We start from the raw sequence: 17,653 nt of genomic DNA, 5'->3' as shown, positions 1-17,653 counted from the left end.
CACCGCTGTTGCTAGAAGCTTCTTGGGGAGCCTCACAATAGCTCACTGCTTCTCATCTTTCAAGTTCCAGCCAAAATGTTACCTCGCACCCACTCAGGCCTTTCCTTTAATATACATATGTGCGCATGTGTGTGTGTGTGTATTTGAACGATACTTGTCACTGCCTGAGGTACTCATTTCTTTTTGGTTTAAGGCCTCTATGTCTACCTCTGCTCCCCCAGTTTGAATATGATTTCGGCAGGGTGAGTTGTTTGGTTGAGGTCCCACTACCACGCCATGGGGCAGTGCTCAGTGGTGTGAATGGAGGAGCCAGGCTGATGACTCTGGCCTTCATGAGCCTCCGCACAGTGCCTGGCACCATCAGGTGGCACTCCTGGGCGGCTCCTGCTGTTTATGAAGTTTTACCACCAAATAAATTTATAAAACAGGCTTTAGGACTTGCTGGAGACAGCACAGTTCCTTAGAGCAAGACCCCTGAGTCTCATGACACAGACCCCGAAACTGGTGTTATTACATTGCCGCTTCTCTTTGCCAGATTTTAGCACATGTGGACTTGACCTTCAATCCAGCAGCATTCTGCTCTCATGTCTGATGGGGGTTTGCCGACTGACCTTTTACTTAGGCCCAAGGCAATGTTTTCCTCTGTGACAAACTCGCCTCCTGCCAGTTTTAAGAGTGGCGGTCCTTATGAGGCAGAGCTCGGCTGCCTGGTTATAATCGGCCCTAATACCCGATAAACTATGAACAATGGCCTCGTTTGAGAGGAAATATTAAGACAGAAATACGTCTGCCATGCAGAGGCAGTGCTAAACTGGAGCACAGAGAGAAGTTGGGGCACGTGGGAAGCTGCCCTGGTGACTCCCATAAAGGGAGGGAGGCTGGCTGGCCTTCACAATGGGCCATTATAAGGGCGCCATTGAACCACGTAATCACAGCCCTTTTCAAAACCAGAAAAATGTGTCAAGTATTAGACAAATGTAAACTGTGCTTAAATGTGAGACTAGAAATTTCATAAATAACAGAGTCAGTTTAATCTGGTCAAATATTTCAAAGAAAAAAAAAAGGAAAGAAGGCAGTTTTCATTGCTGAGCAAATGTTTCCGGGCTTGGCTTATCATTTGCAAAAGTTTCAAAAAAGAGAATTCTGTCTGAATGTGTTTTTTATTTAGCAGATCTCTAGGCTTTCATTTTTGTGGGATTCATAGTTTAAATAACAAAATTCAAGCCTTATATGTTACAGAAAATAACAACTATAAATAAGAGATTACTCATCTGTAATTGTGGTACCCAGAGATTGACACTTTAAAGCTTAATGATTTGTCAACAGTTTTTATTTTGCTCACATATATGTATAAACATGTTGAAAATGACACTGTGTTCTCACTTAGGCTAAGAACTTTACCCTCTCCACCAACAGGGCTGGAAAATGTGGACCTCAGTGACTGCCTAACACCCATCTCTGTGCCCTGTGCCCTTGGGAGACTTTGACAGTTCCTGGAGACATGGCTGGTTATGTCAGATAGGGTTGGGGTTAAAGTGTGAGTCTCCTGGCATGTCACAGGGAGAGGCCAGAGATGCCGCTGGATGCTGAACAGTGCATAGATAAACCTCCACAGCCAAGAGCTGTCTGACTCTACCTCAGTACCAAAGTTCAGGCCTAAGCTAGGTCACTGCCTCATTATTAATCTGACACATGTCTCTTGTTAGATATCTACGAGCAACTGTTTTGTTATCAGAAATTAATCATTAGCAAGTATTTTGCAAAGGACCAAATGAATTTTAGCTTCTGTGGAGCACAAGGGATATTAACTTAACTCTGTTGTCACAAATAGTGACAGATGCTTCATAAATGAGCAGGCAAATGTATCCAGCAAAACTTGCTCTCGGGAGTAGATGGCAATCGATAGGGTGGGCACAGCATCTGGCCTGGCTGAATCAACGTAAGAGGGAAAGAGGTTGATAGGGGCTCACATTTCATGGAGGGGCACACATAGTGGCTGGATAGCTCTGTGCAGGCCAGGTTTGGTGCATCCTGGCTTTCCATAGAGCCTATGGTTACAGTAAGGAGCAGGGCTCAGCTCTAACCCTCAAGGCCCACCCTCCAGTGACCCAGTTCCTTCCACTCCCATTGCTCAAAGTTCCAACCCCACTCCCCACAAAGCAGCACCACTGTCTGGGGACTGAGTATTCAAGTGCATGAGTCTGTGGGGACATTTAACACGTAATATTATGTCTTAGTGTCAGTTTTTCTTCTTCTCCATTTGGTTTAGCAGATGAGATTGGTAATTTGGTGTACACCGAATATGCATTGTACAAGGTCAAAGACAGAAGCAGGTAGAAGAGGCAAGAGATGACTTCTAGTCATCTGTTTGACAAAGTGGAGATGGCTTCGGTTAGTTGGTAGTCCCAGTAGAAGGTAAAGCTAAGTTAAATTCCGAGTATATTCTCAAGATGGACAGCAGCTGGCATGAGATGTGTACATGATACACGGGGAAGAAAGGAATCAAAGGTGATCGAGTTGTTTGCAATATGAAGACTATCTTGACCTATAAAAAAACAGCAATTCCCATGCCGGCCTGTAACCCTAGATACTCAGGAAGCTGAGGCAGGAAGACTCCAAATTCAAGATTTACCAGGCTCCAGAATGAGTCCAAGGCTTATCCGGCTATGGAGTGAGTTCAAGAACCGCCTAGGCAGCTTACTGAGTTCCTGTCTTTAACAAAACCAGAAAAGAGATGGGAGTAACTCACTGATGTTTGTCTGGCATGAGAAAGGGCCTAGGTTCAGCCCTAGTACAACACACACACATACATACATACACACACACACATACACATACACACACACACACACACACACACGTACAAACCGCTGCCACCAGCAGCAGTAACAGTAGCGGGTTCCGTATGTTTCAACCTCGCCACTTTTGAAATGGCCAGGCTGACTTAGTGAGCCTGCTAATTGTGAGTTCTTTGCTGTATAGACAGCTTTCCAGAGATGAGTCTGAAATTCAGATAGAGGTTTTCTAGTCACAAGACTGGCTTGCATCACCAGGCTGAGTGTAGATAGTGGAAATCAGGTTTGAGCCTTCATAGATAAGATGAGGGTGGGAGAAGCTGACAAAACAGGCTCAGAAGTCCTGATGAAGGAGAGAAGACCCAATGATTGTGATGAACTGGGCACCAAATAAAGGATGTAGACTAAGCCTTCTTGCTGTGGCTGCATCTTGCAAGGTTTGTTCACAATTGGGGCTTCTGTCCTTGCCTGGGTGACTCCTTCTGCCGATAGGCCAGTCCTTACGAACTGCAGACCTCCATTTAAACACCAGTCTCTCTGGGTTCTTTTCTTTCAACAGCTTCCGAAGGCTCAGTTTTCTGGGTCTTAGCTGGGACAAAAGCAGTTGTTTGTTGAATGAATAGAGAACATACAACTTCTGAGGGAAGCAAGAGTTCCATTGAAAACCTTGAAGTTGTATGATAAGAATGTAGTGTTTGCCCTGCACTAACTGTATCCATGTCTGTTGGAAGCTTGTTGGAGTTTTTAGACATATTCCATGCCTATGGATTCATACTCTGCATTCAATGCCATCCCTTAGTGATCTGGACATACGTAGTCTTGCATTTAGTTCTTTAGGTATGGCAGGGGGATAATTGAGTATCCCTCAATGGCAGCACCCTAAATGAAGATGCTAAAACAATCAAGATCAGATCTCTTGAAGAGTTGTTTTGGGCGTTCATTCAGAAGTCGTCTTCATGTTGCCAGCAGCAAAAGAGACTAGGTGCTGCTGGCTGTAGCCTGGGGAGTTCCCCCAAAGACCGTCTACTCAGGTGAGACCAGTGCCTTGACTTGCTCACCCCAAATGAATTTCTAAATGAGTTTCTATGAAGCAAAGTAGGGGTTTAGAAAGAGGTAGTATATGCTGGAGATTTAAATGCCTATGTGTGGGGTTCTTACGTATCTTCATAGTTATATTGTGGTATTTTAACTATTGAAATTACATCATTCAAAGGGTATAATGTGCACCCAGATTCAATGATTAAGCCAACTTCTTAAATGGAGTTTCAAACATAAGCTGGGTTACGTGTTTCTCTTAAAGTATCTCTCCTCCTTATAATAAAACTGTTCACATGGTGTCTGAGGTGTTCAGCTTTAGGGATGAGAGAGTAGTGGCTGATGAAGCCACACTCAAAAGTCACGTACTTTTTTTCCTCGGGCATTGCTCTTTGCTGTTCTAACTCTTGGAAGGATCTCTCAGAAGAGGAGTGTTGTCTCTGCAGGCAATCTTCGCAGCAGCTCTGATGTTATCAGTCCCACTGAAGCTGTTTTCTGTTTATTTTCTCAGTGCTTTAAGAATGCATCCAGTGTATTTTGATCATGTTCACCCCCTATTCCTCCCAGGGACACTACCCCCTTCCCTACAACCCAATTTTGTAGTCCTTTTAACTTTCTTATTAAACTTATTAAGTCCAGTTCATGCTGCCCATGCACTCATGGATATATAGCCTTCCCCTTCTTAGCCCTTCAATTCAGCCAGCAAGAAATATAAACCAGATCCTAGAGTGGAAACCTCTTTCTCTTTACACCACCTTCTCTTTATCCTTCCTGCCTTTCTAACCTGTTCAGTCGGTTAAAAAACAAGTATATGTAGAAACCCTGAAGGCTAGTTCAAAGCATTATTCAAATGGTTTCTTTTGAGATGTGATTGAAATTGACTCACTCTAAGATAGATTATAAAATGTACCATTGGGCACATGAGAGACATTATGTGAATGAAAACATACAAGTTTATTCTCTATATTTTAAAATTTACTGGTATTTAATATTATTCATATGTACCAACTGAAGCTATGAATATATTAAAATGTTAATATAATAATTCTTTAATAATTTACCTCTTATTTTTATTTTATATTTATGAATGTTTCACCTGTGTGTGTGTCTGTGCATTTTGTGCATGCAATGACTGAGAAAGCCAGAAGAGGGCATTGGATCCCCTGTGACTGTCATTACAGAAGGTTGTGAATGGCTATGAGGGTGCTGGAAATCAAACCCAGGTTCTCTGAAGAGTAGCCATTGCTCTTAACCACTAAGCCATCATTCCAGTCCCCAAAATACATTTTTATGAGGTTTCTAAATACCACTTACCCAAAAACCAGAGCATTTATCCAACTCATTTCATAATAGGCACATTGTTCTATAGGTCTTTAGCCAAGGAAAACAGGCTTACTAGGAATTTTCCATAAAGCTGGTTGATATTATTTATTATAATATTAGAATTTTATGACAAATGTTCTTCATTCTACTGTATATAGTCTTACCCCATTGCTCTGCTCCCAGCAGCCTGCAGAGAAACAGAAAGCTAGCTGTACAGTTGCATGGCCTTCTTTCCTGTTGCCCTGTGAGCATGTAAGAGTGGCACATTGGCTGCCCTGATAAATTTCCATGTTTCCAAACAAACTGTATGAACAGAATAGAAGTCATGATAAATAACAAGTGACTGAGTGCCAATCCTGATGTTTCTTTATAATTTATTGAACACGAGATAAATTCTTTTCCCAAACAAAACCATAACATTTTGTTGCCTTTTTGAACAAAAATAAAATCAATTATAAACTGATAGGATTGTGGGAGATTTTTAGTGGATTTGTTCAAAGTCAGAGTGGCAAATGGGGGAGGGAGAAGAGGAGCCATGACGGTTCAGATGAGATATGTTTACCCCAGTGAGCATGGTGGTATCTGTGGCCACCGTCTCACCCTGACTGGTGACTGGCAACTGGAGGTAAATAGCTTGTCAGTGTCACCAGGGAGTGGCAGGGCTACCCTGTGATAGTCAGGAAGGCATCCATCCAGCTCTGCAAACTTTTCATGGTCTTGATGAAGACAGGGCAACAGGTGAGGGGCCAGATCAAAGACAATTGAGATCCCATGGATTTTCATGTGGATAGCTAACATGAAATATAAATGATGTCAGTGGACACTGTATGCTGGGGAAAGTTTAGAATATTATAGTCTTGCCTTGTGATTTGGATTTCAAATGCTTGGAATCCCTCAGTTTTTGCACCACATTTAATTGAGTCAGGCTTTTAAGAGTGATAGAGCCTCATAAGGATGGTGTGAAAGGATGTGAACAGAGTAGGATCTTTCTCCAGCATCTTCAGGATGAGAAGAGTAGGGCACACTTGTTCATAGTGGCATGCAGTCTAGCCGGGATGGTGCTAGAGTAACCATGTTCTACATCAGTGGTTCAGAGTATGTTTAGGAGACTCAGGACTCTCCCAGACCCTCAGAGTGTTTCCACAAGATGAAAACTAATTCTATCCTGATACTAAGAAACTACCCACTAGAATAGAAGTATGTGGTATCCTAGGAAGACATCCTTGCTATGCTAGTATGGGAGGCATTCCCTGTTTTCAAAAGAAAACATTTTCATGCTAAGCTGCTTGATAGAAACAGCAACTTGGAAGAACGTAAAGCCCCCATGACAAAAGCTTTGGGGACTGCTGTTTCTGATACCTGATGAGCTTTTGTCTGACACTGAAGACAGGATGTAATAAGCTCCTATCAGCTGCACTGGTACACGAGGACTGGAGAAGTTAAGGACTTGCTTAGTCATTTGTACTGTCAGAATCTGAACAGGGATGTTGGGTCCTCAGCTCCTTTTCTTACCATGTGATCAGGCACCCAGCCTCTCCGGGAATTTCCAGGAAACACAGATTTAAGCACCAACTTCTCAGAAGAGCAACTTCTCTGAAGCCAGCCCACCCTCCAGGGCATGCCAGTAAGATTGTGTCCACAGATGATGAGACAGAAAACACACTGAGACAAGACACGCCCGGGTGCTTTGCTCCCTCTGTTCATGCCCTGTGTGCCTGCTCTGTCTTATGTCACATGAAAAATAGAATGTTGACTTTTTAAAATAAATTTTAAATATTTCGCTTTAAAAAATTTAAAGCACTAGCCACCCTTGAGAATTTGGGTGATTACGCTGTATAGATTGGTGTACTCAGAGCGAGGCAGCTGCAACCTGAATCCTGTTTCTGCTTCTCTTAGAAGTGAATGGCTTTGAGTGTCCTCAAGACAACCCTGCTCCCTGCGACCTAACCCACAGCTGGGGCCCTCAGTTGTGTCACCTGTGGGTGGGGCCTAGGTTGGGAATGCCCGCTGGAGCTCTGTTGGCAGTAGCATTTCCAGACGTCCTCACCTTCAGCCCCTTCTGGCTGTGCCTGAAGTCACCACAGTGTCTCCTTCAGTTACTCTCTGCCATTTTTTTTTTTTTTTTAATTCGAGGCAGGAACACTCACTGAAGCTGATATGGATAGCCTGACTGGTCAGTGAGTCCCAGGATCTGTCTGCCTTTACGTCCGCAGGGCTGTTGGGATTAAAAGTGGCGCCCTATTTTTTTATGTGCCTTCTGGGGATTGAACTTGGTTCCTCACTCTTGTGCAGTGGACACTTTAGTGACTGAGCCATCTCCCCAGCCCTACTGCCTAGCTTACCTGAAAATCCAAAAGAGCCGATAGAAATGTCACAAAGAAAATATCACTCTACTTCCAGACTTGAGCATAGTAAAGACCTCTCTGCCAGTGCCGGGTGGAGAATGAGTCCCTTCGTTACTAAGGCACGGCATTCTGATTCATTAAAGAAAGCGGTTCTGCCAGTGAATTAGCGTTTATTTTTAAATGTGCAGCCGTGTCTCTTTTTAAGGGGAGTAGTGAAATAAGCACATTCCGCTCACTGCCCTCATTTCGTGTTTATTTTGGTACTGTCTATTGTCCTCATCATTATCGCGTCTGGACCCTTTCACAAAACTGAAGATGCCTGTGAACCTCAGTGTGCAGCGTCAGACGGGCTCGAAATGGTCAGCCAGAAGTACTGCAGTGGCCACAGTGTTTTGAAAAAAAGTAATGGGTTGCAAATATTTATGCTCACCCCATTTTAACAGCAAGCAGAATTTATCCCAATTTCTAAATATAGATCTGTCTCTTCTTTTGCTTCATCCTGCCGAGCAAATTGTTTTATAAAGCTAGAAATCATATCTCTCTTCTGATCGCTTACGGTGACTGTCCTGTTATTTACGTGTTTAGCATATGACAGTAAACGGTGGAGTGGACAGACGGAAAGACCATAGATGCATCTACTGTGGGGCACGATGGTTTATTCTCATCTTGCCCCATGAACTTACTGTATCAAGCTTCCAGTAAGAATCTCCATGCTTCCTAGTTTGAGGGTTAGCTGAGAAAGGTATTTTTTGTTTGTTTGCTGGTTTTCTTTCTATATGAGTATGAACCTGAGTCTCTGTCTCTGTCTGTCTGTCTTGTCTTCCCTCCCCTCTTTCTGTCTGTCTCCCTGTCTCTGTCTCTGTTTATCTCTCTTTCTCTCTCACCCCCCTCTCTCTCTCCCCCCTCTCTCTTTCTCCTTGTCTCGTGTGTGTGTATGTGTGTGTTGCATAGAATAACTCCCTTGCTTGCTGACTTGAGGTTAGGAGGCAGGATGCCCATCTACCTGTTCAGAGTGAACGTATCCATGGAGACTGGGGTGCAAGATGCAGCTAGAGTTTGGAAAGTATCTTCCATGCTAAAAGTTCATATCCTTGTTGCCACGGCATCGTTATTTGGCTGTTAGAAGTCTCATGTGTGACAGTAGCTCTTAGGCAGTGTCTCCTGAAGGGGGCATCCAGCTCTTAACCTATCACTGAAAGAGAAACACCATTGTCCATTAATGCTACTGGAACTAAAGATGAATGGTGAATGGCCTTGATCTGACAGTAAGCTTGACTTTGATAGCTCATCCTTTTAAAAGGTTCTTTTATATCTATGAAAAAAAGCATGACGTCAAGCCAGGGGGGAAACTGATATCAATATTTAAGCCCAAACTAGTAGGAATTTAAAAAAAAAAAAGTCCCCTGTGAGAGAACAGCTTTTTTTTACACGCATAACTAATTAGCTTAGGTTATTATAAGCCGTGCTGCTGTGATAACGTTTCCGGCGGCGCCTCGGGATGCCTTGTTTATGGTGCTTTCTCTACGCCAGTTGCTCTTGGAGTCGGAATTACAGAAAGTAGAGGGAGGAGGAATAAGTAGTCTGCCCTGTCGCCTTGGCTTGGGGTCGCCCGAGACGTTGCTATGCTGGAAATGCTAGAGTACAGCCACTACCAGGTGAGCCTCCCTGCTTATCCCCCCGGAGCCTGGATGGCAAGGGTAGAAATGGGCTAACTTGTCTCTTCGCTGTGACTTCACTAAGAACTCTGTTGGCAATAAGAACAGATACGCTCTTTTAATGCCCTAAGAAATAACTTAGTATGGTTTTAGACCTGGGGAACAGCATTGGGTTCTTGTTTCCTAGCAGCTCGCTGCATTCCCTCCACCAGCTCTTGTTTAGAGTGTATAAGATGGATTATAATTGAGTGTCACTGAATTTGTTTAAAAAAAAGCATTCCTAATTCCTTGTTGATGTTTATGGGAAAGGACAACAGATAGCATGTTGGCTCACAAATTAATAGCCATGCCTTTAGAAACACATACATGCAGTGCTATGCACTCGGAAGGAACTGCTTCATGTGGATTGCTTTTTCCACTGAGCCCGTTCATAATTAGAATCTTGAATAATTATATTCTTGTATATGAAAGGAATTAAGCTTTAACTTCTTGATTGAAATACGGCAATGTTTCTGATTATCTTCTATAACCATTCCATAGTAGTTTAAGAATTTTGTGTGTGACTTTTGTGTGTGGCTTTTGTGTGTGTATGTGAATGTATGTGTGTTTTTTGTATATGTGAGATTGATTCTGTGTGTATGGGTGTCTGCACACATGTATGTTTTAACGGAAAGCTCTTCTATTTGCCAAGGAAAGTGAGATAAACTGAATTGTGCATTTTCAAGTTTGTTTCTTTTGATTTTTCTAAATTTGTTCTGGTGTGTTGGGGTGATTCTTGCCTCATCTATACTTTCAAATTTTAACAATTATCCGTGAGAAGAAGGGCGCTAGGATTGAAGGAGATAAGTAGTTGATTATTATGGAAGTCAACCAGGATAGTTATCACCTTGGGTCCTAAGAGTTCTAAATCCTGGGACTTAGACTCTCAACGTCAGTCCTATCAAAATCCTTTAGCACAGTGCCCACCCGGTACCTTACAGGAATTGATAATCTGTTCTGTTGGTGGACTGGTCAGTCTCACAATGTATGCTACAGGAAGAGTGGTTTGAAACCCCAGAATAACCCTGCTATCTTCTCTTCCTCCATGGCCATGCTCAGGTGCAGACCCACCTGGAAAACCCCACCAAGTACCACATACAGCAAGCCCAGAGGCACCAGGTAAAGCAGTACCTTTCTACCACGTTAGCAAATAAACATGCCAGCCAAGTCCTGAGCTCACCATGTCCAAACCAGCCTGGCGACCATGCCATGCCACCAGTGCCGGGGAGCAGCGCACCCAACAGCCCCATGGCTATGCTCACTCTTAACTCCAACTGTGAAAAAGAGGTAAATCATGTCTCCTCCTCTGCTTCTTACACTCCATTAACTGTCTCTGGGATGCTCCTCTCTCCCTCCGTGATGGACTGTCTGTTGTCCACCCGGTCATCCTCACTGGCCTCTGTCCCCTATTTCCTGGTGTGACCATTTATGTCTCAGTCGCTGGTCAGCAGCACTAGGTTACCGTGTTTATTGCATACGGCAGGAGACCTGGCTTGCTCTAAGCAGAATGTGGAGGTGGGGATGAATGTGGAGGTGGGGATGATTCCTTAACTCCCATCTCCTTCCTTAGTTGTTCTCTTCCTTTCTATGCCTTCCAATTTGCAAAGCAGTGAAAATGCAGAGAGGAGAAGGGGAGGCGGAAAAGGAAAAGCAAAAATAGAGAAGGTGTGGGGCAGGAGGCTTAGAAGTTCTTCTTGCTGTGAAGGTCTGGGGATTATTTTTATTTTCCGTGGAGTTGGAGAAAGAAAATGCATGGAATGTGTATGGATGGATTTGAACAGTGTGGCACATGAGGACTTGAGAGGAAAAGCAAGGCCTACTACAACATCCAGCCGGTTTCATGATTAATTGCCACCTGGTAAATCCGTTTTGGTAAAGCTGGGTTGGAGATAAGACTCAAACCCTCAAGCTAATTTCTGCATCAAAATTTGGAGCCTAAAAATACCTGGGGGCACTGCTGTAATGGGGTGTCTGTCATTTCTAAATTATGAGACTATGTCTCATTTTAGTAGAGTTTTATTATATATCCAAGTGTTTATGTGAGTTCAGAAGTGACTGTAGCATTTGGTTGATTTGAGTCACTGGAGGACATTTCCTCTGCCCACAGCAAACAGGTTTTACCCACCCATACCTGTCATATGCTTTGACCCAGGATTCCCTCCCTTATTCTGTTCCTTGGTTAGCAGCTGCTTGTTCCAAAGCTCTGTCCATTTTGTAGCCCTGCCACTAACCTGTGAATGTGCTGTTGAAAAGGCATTTGCAAACCCAAGTCATGGGCTGTCTCTGCTTGTGTTTCTGCAGGCGTTTTATAAGTTTGAAGAGCAGAGCAGGGCAGAGAGTGAGTGCCCAGGTATGAACACGCACTCTCGAGCGTCGTGCATGCAGGTACTGAATGACTCAGCAGGCCGCGGATGTAACACTTTATAATGAGAATCTATATTTGTGAATGATCACACCTCCTGATGACTTCAGGGACTTTTTTCCTCCCATTGATTCTTTTTTCATAGAAAAGGCTATGAACAGACCCATTTTTTTTTCATAGTAACTCATGAATGACTAGGTAACACAACTAAGAAGCTTAAATGTATGTGCCCCTTAAGTTGCCTGCAGTCATAAGGAGAGGGTAAAATACATATATTGTTGTAAATAAAATGCATGGTGATTTAGTTAATTTGCAAAAATCACCAGCACATGTTGTGTAGCATTGTACCGGCTTCTAAACCATACTTTGGAAGCCAAGCTGTGTCGATCTCTTTATTGTTTTTGTGAATGGAAGCTCCTGCTCCATGTATTATGAAACCTTATTAAGTTAATAATAGCCAATGAGCACGCCCCCAAACAATTGAAGATCATTATTTAAATTCTACTTAGTGAGTAAATGGCACGTTTATTGTTGTCCTTATTCAGATATACGAGAGAGAATATAATATAAACAACATTTTTTTTTTTTGCTTTTCTGTATATAATAGAGCATAGAGTATTTTAATGATACATCAAGGGCACTAGTTTTGCTCTCCTAAAACTAAAGTCAAAACGTATAAAGGAAGGTTGTCTGTGAGTCCCCAGCCTGGTTTCCCCTTCGTCACCTTGGTCATAAAGTCTTCTATGACAAACAAATAAGGCTGGTTTGCTTAGAAATGGAAATTAACACACGGCATGCTGGCATCTACTCAGATCTGACCGCTGGCAGTTCCTCAGAGGAATCACTTGGTAAGATCATTCTTCAGAGGTTACTGCATTCCTGACATTCTGAACAAATTGGAAGACTTCTCCTGAAACCTCATAGGTCCCTAGTGAGACTGAGACAGTATACATTACTGTCCCCATTTGATAGGCTGGCACACTGAGACTTCTGACGATTGCAGCTCTGCCCTTTCTCCAGGAAGAGGGGACAAACAAATCTGAACCCAAGTCTCGTGATGCTGAAGCCTCTTTAATGAGAGGAGCAGATGACCACAGGAGTGCCCCTGGCCATTAGATTTCACTGTGAATCTTGCTCACCCTTCAGACCCAGGCACACATACATCAGCCAGCCACCAAACATAAGGTGTTTACAAGGAAATATTCCCACAGACTCTGCCACTGTGGCAAGGTGCATGTAATCACTGTTGTTTATGATGCTAACTGATGTTTTGGTACTTCAGCAATGAAATTGATCTAGTGGGAATGTCAGCTCCATGACTGTAATGATAGCCTCATCCTGGTGCGCTCCTCCGGGAGTACCAGGCTCACTGGCAGCTGTCCAGAGAGGTGCCTGCTTAGCAAGTCACTCTGCCATCCTTGTAGGGCCAGCCAGTGGCCAGGGGGCGCCTGTGGAATGCAAGGGCTAAGAACCCGCTTGTTTTCCTTCTCCTAGAAGGCTGCAGGAAAGGAAAAAGGGAAGAAGTAGCTTTCGTGCAAGTGGCGTTTCCTGGCTCATCTCTCCAGTGGAAAGGGCAAGCAGTTCAACATAGTGGTGGAAACTTAAGTTAAATCACAACCTGACTCTGCTTGCAGGGTGACTGTAAACAGGTGGCTTCTCATTCTCCCACCTGCACGGCAGCTGCCCTGTTAGAGCCCCCTACCTCCACAGGGTGACTGCCAGAGTAAATGCACCTCAAGGAGCCACTCAAGCTCAGCTCTCAATGCCCAGTAACGGCGAAATGCTAGCTCTAAGCAAAGCTTCCATTGTCCTCTCTGGTCAGCAGGTTTCAGTAATGTCTCGATTTTAGTGGGGGAGAGAACAGTTACTCCTTAGACACTACCTAAAGATCACTGTTACTTTAGGTTGGTCCTGCACCTGTTTCTCATTCCTTTTTCTCTTCTGTGGCTCTTTTCTCCACAGATGGATGATGTAATCGATGATATCATCAGCCTGGAATCAAGTTACAATGAAGAAATCTTGGGCTTGATGGATCCAGCCTTGCAAATGGCAAACACGGTATTGACGGTATTTGTTTTGTTTTCCAAGAAAATCTCGAGGTCGTTCTCTGTGCACTCCCTTTTTCTCGACTCAGTATTTTTTCACACAGATTCACTGAGAAATGTATTAGTAATAATTATTCACAAGTAAGTCATTTTGACTTCAGAAGTTAAGAAGCTTGCTCAAGGTTCTTAGGAGCACTGTGATTCAGCTCTTGGTCCAAGGAGCCCAAGTTCTCTTTGTTTTTGTTTGTTTTGTGTTTTTCTATTTCAGTCCTGAGAATTGAACCTAGGGTCTCACAAAAACAGGGCCAGTGATCTGTCATTGATCCATATTCCGTATCCCCAGGTTTTTTTTTTCTCTCTCTGGGTGCATGCATGCATGTGTGTAAGAATAAGCATGCATGTTTGTGCGTGCGCATATGCGCGTGTTTGTATGCATACAAGGTGTGTATGCAATTATTAAGGCGTCTGAAGTCTCATTTTCAAGAGAAAATTTCCATTTCGAGGAATGTTTGAATATATGTCACGGAGACTGTATGCTCAAAAATGGTAACTTTTGCACCATGTGAATTTTTTTGAACACAGTGAGCATTGTTTCAAAAATGCTAAATTTTAGTAGTAAATGCCCTCAGCCAGGAAAAAGATATTTCTTATTTATTTATCAACACAAAAAATTCGTTAACTTAGTTTTCTTGTGATTTTTTAAATATATAGTAGCAATTTCTTTTTAATCTTGTCTAAGTTGGCTTTTAAGGGGTGAGACTGTCCCTTGAAATCTCAAAACTTCTCCTTTAGCTAGTGTTTCTTTCCAACCCTCATAAACTCAGATTGTAATTATGTTTGCATGTGTGGTGTGTGTGGCTGTGCATCTGTGACTGTGTGAACACATGGAGGCCTGAGGGTGGCATTGATTGTCTCCCTCAGTTTCTCACTTCGTCATTTGCTGAGGTGAGGTTTCTCACCAAACCTAGAGCTCCTTGATTTGTTTGAACTTGCTAGCCAGCTTACCCTAAAGACCATCTGTCTTAGCCTCCTGAACAATTGCTGGGATTTCAGGTCATCTACCACACACACACACACACACACACACACACACGGCTTTTTATGTGGGTGTTAGGAACTCAGTTATGTATGCTTATGTGGCTGGTGCTTTATCCACTGTGCCAATTCTCCAGCCTCTTATGATCGTCAATTCTGATCAAGGTACCTGTGCCAAACTCTCCCTATGTCCTTTGACTCCCTTGGAACTCTTAGCTCTCATGCTGTTATATCCAATTAGATGCACATTTTGTTAGTAGCCAGAATCTTGGGATAAACATCAATAAGACACTACAATGGAGCTTCCTCTAGGGAATTTACAAATAGACTCAAAGACATGGGACTATTCACAGCGTGAATTAACAGTGGTATGGTCACTCAAAGAGATTTTGTTGAGGAGGTGATCCTTTTTGCCAGGTAGATAAATACATACCTGGGCATACTAAAAAATGACTGTGAAATGACTTATTTCATAAAACCACCAATTTTTAAATAAGTTTTGCAATAATGGGAACCTTTGAAGTTATTGGATCCAAACCAATACTCAGCACACCAACTTCCTCTTGCATATTGTTCAAATTCATACAAAATGTGAGAAACCCTGCCTCTTGGACACCTCAAATAGCGGATATGCACTGGGGGCCTAGAGAGATGGCTTAGTGGTTAAGAGTGCTGACTGCTCTTCCAGAGATCCCGAGTTTAATTCCCAGGAGCCACATAGTGGCTCACAATTCCAGTTCCAGGGTCTTAACACCCTCATGCAAACATACATGCAGGCAAAACACTAATGCACATAAAATAAAAATAAAGGTTATGTACCCTCTCTTGATAAAACAATGAAACACAGAGGTTAGGAACTGGAGAAGTAAAACCAGACCTGGGTTCAAATCCAAAGTGTATTCTTACTCTGTGAGCTTGCATGTTACCTTAATGTCCTTTGTTCCCACATCTGGAAAAGAGGGAGGGGGCTATTAAAAAAGTTTGTCTTCTTAGCTGATAAAGTATAAATCGCATTTAGCTTTGGAAATAGAAGCTACATTCAACCCTATTGTCTAAATTATTCCTTGTTTGTTGCAAGATCAGATGTTTTTGATAGTGTTGGTTTGGTCAGTTGATATTTATTAAGGCTCAACAGTGTGACAAACTCCTTGTTAGAAAAACTCTACTTAATAATGTGCACCTTACAGTGAATTGCACATTAACACTGGTCCCAGCTTGCTTCCAGCTGCACTGTGCTTGCCAGCCCTTCTACAGACAGTTAATGTGATTCCATCTGCTTGTGTAGAATAGGACACACACAGTGCCTTCCTTCTCCATCTAATTGACACTTGTAGGCAGAGTTTTCCTGTCCCATCTGCCTGCTCCCAAATAACAGACATGGATACTCAATATTAATTACAAATACTTGACTGTAAATGGAAGTTTCTGTCCCGCCTGGTCTTGCAACCATTCAGTCCCAAAGAAACACACAGAAACTATATAAATTGCAGCACTGCTTGTCCAATAACTCAGGCATATTCCTAGCTAGCTCTTACATCTTAAATTAACCCATTTCTATTATTTTATATTTTACCATGAGGCTTGCAGTTTACTGGTAAGGTTCTAGCATCTTTCTCCTTTGGCAGCTACATGGCAACTGCCTGACTCTACTTTCTTTCTCCCTGCATTGTTTAGTTTTCCCGCCTACCTGTATTCTGCACTGCCGTAGAAAAAAGCAGCTTCTTTTTTAACCCATAGTAATAAAACATATTCATAGCATACAGAGGGGAATCCCACATTGCTTGGCTGATAGCCCAGGCTTGTTACTAGCTAACTCTTACAACTCAAATTAACACATATTTCTTACTCATTCTTTGCCACGTGGCATGGGGGCATGGTACCCTTACTCAGAACAGCGTACGCATCTTGCTCTCTCTCTGTCTGCTGGAGACTCTCTCATCCCAGTATCCTTAGTTTGGTTTTCCCACCTGACTTTATCCTGCCTTGCTGTGGCCGGTCAGCTGACATAACTCCATGTAAGGAGAAAGAACGCCTTATGTAGAGGTTAGAAACAGAGTGTCAGTGGAGGTTTATTTACTTATTTTTAGTTTTATTCTGTTTTTGCCATGCTGGGGGTCAAACCCCAGACCTCATCCACACTATGCACTTGGTCCTACACTGAGCTGTAACCTAAGCCCTTGGGCATACACTGTTGAGTAAGGCATTTGACTTCTCTGCCTCAGTTTCCTTGTCTGTAAAATGCTGCATCAACTGCACTTGAATTGAGGTGAGAACTTTAAAATTTCACCCACAGGAAGTAGCCAAACAAGTAAGCGCCCAGTCAAAGTGGGGACCACCCTGGTTCTTGATCATCTTGGGGTTCTGTAGTCTTAGTTGAATAGCTAAGCGATTGCAGCCTATTCCATTTTAACTCCCCCATCTCACAGTTAAGTTTAACGTGAATGTTTATCAGCATAGGCATTTTTCCCAACTTATTTCATTCTTTGAAATGCTTTGTTTTAAGTTAATTACTTGTTTAAAGAAATGGAAGGAACGCTTAGAGAGGGAGCTATCCTAAGGGGATTGAGATCTAGAAATAACTGTTCCAAGGGCACAAGGCCCTCTTGTGCTCTCACAAACAAAGAATAAAAGTCCTGTTTTCTTGTGTTAACTGCGCAATTTATATTCAGAGGAGGAGATGGGGCCCGTCCACAGAGAAAAACAATAACATTTTACAGTGATCACTTACTTGGAAAAATATTCCTTTTGGTGGTGAGAGGTGCCAGTACACTTGGTTCAGACCAGGGCTGGAGCAAAGGAAGCAGCACCTTTGCCCTGTCCTGAGCTGGCCAGACTGTGGCTCTCTGGAGCTACACTGCCCTTGTGTGTGGAAGTGAAGTCCTGTCCAGCAGGTGAACGCTCTGTATACAAAGTCCAGCAGAAATGCCTACCAGCCAAGTAAACATGCATCTCTTCCTGTGGTAGGCCAGGGCTGTTATTTTGACCTGGTTTTGATTTAACTGTGTTTAGAAGAGGATTT

At 43.0% G+C, this 17,653-nt stretch overlaps 1 protein-coding gene across 6 annotated transcripts in view; it reads left to right on the top strand.

The window, feature by feature from the left end:
- Nucleotides 1-17,653, top strand: part of Mitf (melanocyte inducing transcription factor) — a 220,679-nt gene that overhangs the window by 183,142 nt on the left and 19,884 nt on the right. For 5 of the 6 annotated variants that reach the window (XM_057775165.1, XM_057775147.1, XM_057775157.1 and 2 more), the window contains exons 3-5: nucleotides 10,252-10,479; nucleotides 11,494-11,577; nucleotides 13,517-13,612. In XM_057775165.1, the coding sequence (XP_057631148.1) occupies nucleotides 10,252-10,479; nucleotides 11,494-11,577; nucleotides 13,517-13,612 (408 nt within the window). Of the gene's footprint in view, nucleotides 1-10,251; nucleotides 10,480-11,493; nucleotides 11,578-13,516; nucleotides 13,613-17,653 lie in introns of those variants that run through there. The other variant, XM_057775183.1, reaches the window with a different exon arrangement.

Source organism: Chionomys nivalis, chromosome 1 (genome assembly GCF_950005125.1).
Source record: "Chionomys nivalis chromosome 1, mChiNiv1.1, whole genome shotgun sequence".
In the NCBI taxonomy this organism is placed as follows: Eukaryota; Metazoa; Chordata; class Mammalia; order Rodentia; family Cricetidae; genus Chionomys; species Chionomys nivalis.
This window is presented reverse-complemented; position numbering and strand designations above follow the sequence as displayed.